The 3871-nt window shown below is 39.3% G+C and overlaps 1 protein-coding gene across 1 annotated transcript; it reads right to left on the reverse strand.

Annotated features, from left to right (window-relative positions):
- Nucleotides 1-2896: 2896 nt before the first annotated feature.
- On the reverse strand, nucleotides 2897-3592 carry LOC143600440 (uncharacterized). The gene is made up of 2 exons (XM_077078135.1): nucleotides 3218-3592; nucleotides 2897-3130 (listed from the first exon to the last, which is right to left on the reverse strand). The coding sequence occupies exons 1-2, from the start codon at nucleotides 3590-3592 to the stop codon at nucleotides 2897-2899; spliced, it is 609 nt and encodes a 202-aa protein (XP_076934250.1).
- Between the last annotated feature and the right edge of the window lie 279 nt (nucleotides 3593-3871).

Below are 3871 nucleotides of genomic sequence, written 5' to 3' on the forward strand. Positions count from 1 at the left end.
TTGTTACGTGTTTTGTTATTTGTTTTGAATCAAGTTGTTTGTTTAATTATAGTTTGTTTTATTCTAGTTTGCTAAATTATAGTTTGTTTAATTCTAACACCTTAAAATCTAGACTAATTCTAACACCTTATAATTTACTTTAAGAAAATAAAAAACAAAAACAAAAAAATACAAGTTATAATAATCTACTATATTCTATATAAATACCACACACACACACACTTCAACACTCAAACTCACAAACCTCATCCAACACATTGAAGACTCTCACCAAACCCACACCCAAATTCAACCAAGAAAATGAATACGAACTTGTATCTCAACCCGGGTCCAAGGGATGAAAGTCTCTTGTACCTAGGAGCCGAACACCGAGCCAGAAATTTGTTCCTCAATCCACTAGAGGGGGAGAGGTCTACAATGGATTTTAAACGTGGGGATGGTTCATTTTGGGAGCGAGTTACGGACGGTGACATTACTCTAACGGGTAGAGTTTTGAGGTTTATCCGTTTATTTGATTTGGCAGTATCGTACATTGTGGTTATAGGAGAATTGACCGAGCCTTGATAGAAGCATTGGTTGAAAGGTGGGGGCCCGAAACGAACACATTTCACCTGCCATTTGGCGAGGCGACTGTCACCTTGGAGGATGTTAACGTTCTATAGGGGTTACCCATTGAGGTTGAGGCGTTAACTGGGTACGAGGGTTCGTTTGACTACAACCAACGGAGGCAAATGTGCCTAACTTATTTGGGTTTTGATACACAACAATCTGATTATAAAAATCAAATTTTAAAACTCAATACTATGCTAACATTTATGTTAGATAACCCAATAACCAATGAATCTACTGATGAACAATGTATGCAGCGTGCCCGTTGTGTCTACCTAATAGTGGCTACTAATAACATATTAGGAGATACAAATAATGGGTACGTGTCATTACATTTATTAACTCATTTGACTGACTTTGAAATTAGTGAGCGACTGAGTTGGGGTGCTGCTACCCTAGCGTGTTTGTATAGAGAACTATATAAGGGAACCATACCACAAACAAAGGCAGTTGGCGGCCCAATGTCACTGCTACAAATATGGGCATGGACCCGGATTCGACCATTGAGACCCACAATTGTCAATCAACAAATCGATTTGAAAAATCCATATGGAGCGAGGTAATTACATACCATTGTAATACTAATATAATTATTAATAATCTAACACTTATTATTGTCTTCCTGAAGGTGGGTGGAGCATACCATTAATAACAGGGAGACTCCTTCACACGTGCTAAAGGCCCATCGAACAACACTACAAAATCTTCGAGAGGCCGAAGTATTTTTTCCTTAACCATAAAAGTTTTTTAAATAGATTGTAAATACTAAATATTAACATTTTTTTTTATTTTAACAGTTTGATTGGATGCCTTATCGGGACGTAATGCATAGACTCCCGCAAATGTGTCTAACAGGCATAAACAGTTGGAGGTCACGATGTTTTCTAATTTATTGGAACATCGTTGAATATCATCAGGTGGAAAGGGTGATGAGACAGTTTGGATTTCTTTAGGAGGTCCCTTACCCATTCCCTTTTTCACGTGAAGTGCTTCGGATACTCTGTAAGAGAATACGAAAAGGGAGGTTGGGCACAGACTGGTTTGCGTTTCTTGCTGAGTATGTCGAAAATTGGAACCGTAGACACGCAAATGTGGTGCAAGGTGCACCGACCAACACGCCTACGGCACTCCATAGTTATAATGACTGGTTCCATCGACATGCTGTGTTATATATAAAGGACCTGAGGCACGTCCCTGGTGTTGTACATACCGGATTCGATGATCACGGTGGAACGGCAAGATACTTGGTTAGTATAATTACTAATGTAAAATTAAATTTAATAAATAATTAATGTGTTTGGGTTTTAATTATTTTTGGTTTTGTAGGTGGATGGATTAGGCTTCATTGGTCAAGAAGCCATCAGAATGCAGAACATGGGCCTAACATTACTATGAAAATTTTGGAGGGGTCCAAGGCATGGCTTCTCAGCTAATTCAATCTATTAATCATGTTGATCAACCTTCATATAAACAGACTAATGAACCGGATTTAAGACATGATAACACGCTCCCCCGACGTGCTCCGCGTGGTTAGGGGCGTTGTGGTCGACAAAGACCTCGGGTAAACCTCATACATGATGATGATGAGGGGGAGGGTCCCTCAAATTTTGGAGGGCCTACGGCCAACTATGGGGAGGGTCCCTCAAATTTTGGAGGGCCTACAGTCAACTATGGGGAGGGTCCCTCAAATTTTAGAGGCCCTACTCCCAACTATGGGGAGGGGCCCTCAAATTTTAGAGGGGCAACACTAGATTGGCAAGCCGGTTATCGACCTTCGTTTCAAAATGTTGGACAGGGATCATCAAGCATTCAACAAGGTACCCAGTCGAATGCTAACAAAAACCAAGAAAACAATTAGGTATCCTCTTTGTTTGACTGCACTCCTACTGGTAATATGATTCCTGCGATGTACACGAACAACCCGGGACACTTCCAGAATTATGATTATACCGGTGTTAGTGTATTAGTAGCAAAAGTATTTGAAGACCTACTTTGAATTTTGTTTTGCTGCAACAAAACCATCAACTCATGATATTGTTGCTAAGTGATCCTTTGCTGATCAGATAGATTTTGATCACTTTTTCCTTGTTCCTCAGCAAGGTTAGCAAACTTCTTGCATTTAGCAAATTCATAGTCTTTTGGAAATCCAATAAACTTATAACATTTGCTCATTGAATGTCCATTCATTTTACAATGAGTACACACCAAATTTCTTTTGTATTCTCCAGTTCCACCACTGACAGGTCCTCCATTGTTAACATGCATAAAAGCAGAGGATGCGGTGAAATCAGTGGTGGTGGTGTGGATTTCTTTCTGTGTTTTCTTCTTGTATCAAGATTCCATAAGCATTATCAATAGAAGGAAGGGGCTGCATCATCAAAATATTGCTTCTGATCATATCATAGCTCGGATTCAGTCCAACAAGGAACTGAATTAGCCTTTGATCCTCCTCTCGTTTAGCAAAGGCATGAGCAGCCCCACACGCGCAAGAAGGAATGGAGTTGATAGCATTCAGTTCGTCCTAATTGGATTTCATTTTAGCAAAATAAGTAGCAATGTTAGTGCTTCCTTAGGAGATTAGGCATAGGTTCTTTAGAAGTTGATAAACTCTTGCACTGTTTGCTTGGCTGTATCGAGAATTAAGCTCATTCCAAAGAATTTGAGCTGTTTCGGCATACAAAACACTATCACGAATATCGTGATTAAGAGTGTTGAGAATCCAAGATTTCACTATATCATTACATCTTTTCAAAAGGGCAAGATATGGTTGATTAGTTGGCATGTTGACGGTGTTATTAATGAAGCCAATTTTGTTCTTAGCGGAAAGAGCAATAGTTGTTGCTCGTTTCCAGGCTCCAAAACCATTTCCATCAAAATATTTTGAAACCAGAATCATGCCAGGGTGATTAGACAGATGAAGATAAAGAGGATTTAAAGAATCAATGGTAATGTTTTGAATGAGAGAAGTGTTTGGGACTTCCATTATGAAAACACGGAAAGACGAACTAAAACGCTTGAATAAAAGACTTATGCGGTGAAGAAGAAGTACGAGAACTTATGCGCCGCGTAAGATATGCGGCGTGTAAGTATAGAATGGACTTATGCGCCGTATAAGTCAGTCACTTATGCGGCGTATAAGTGCAAGGAGAGAAAAAGAGAGAGAAAAGAAGGAAAATGAAAGAGAAAGATCTTGAAACCTTGAGGAAAGGTTTATGAACAAGAAAGGAACATTTTGAGGGTTTGGACAAAGTTTTGACGGTGA

The sequence above is a fragment of the Bidens hawaiensis genome, unplaced genomic scaffold, assembly GCF_021521415.1.
Source record: "Bidens hawaiensis isolate Kalapana, Puna unplaced genomic scaffold, B.hawaiensis_p1.1 tig00054106_1, whole genome shotgun sequence".
Classification (NCBI taxonomy): Eukaryota; Viridiplantae; Streptophyta; class Magnoliopsida; order Asterales; family Asteraceae; genus Bidens; species Bidens hawaiensis.

What these genes read in the sequence shown, in the direction of transcription:
- LOC143600440 (XM_077078135.1), bottom strand. Translation starts at nt 3,592, where the DNA reads ATGGAAGTCCCAAACACTTCTCTCATTCAAAACATTACCATTGATTCT. An exon ending in GCCAAGCAAACAGTGCAAGA is followed by an intron (nt 3,131 to 3,217) that starts GTTTATCAACTT and finishes AAATCCAATTAG; the next exon opens with GACGAACTGAATGCTATCAA.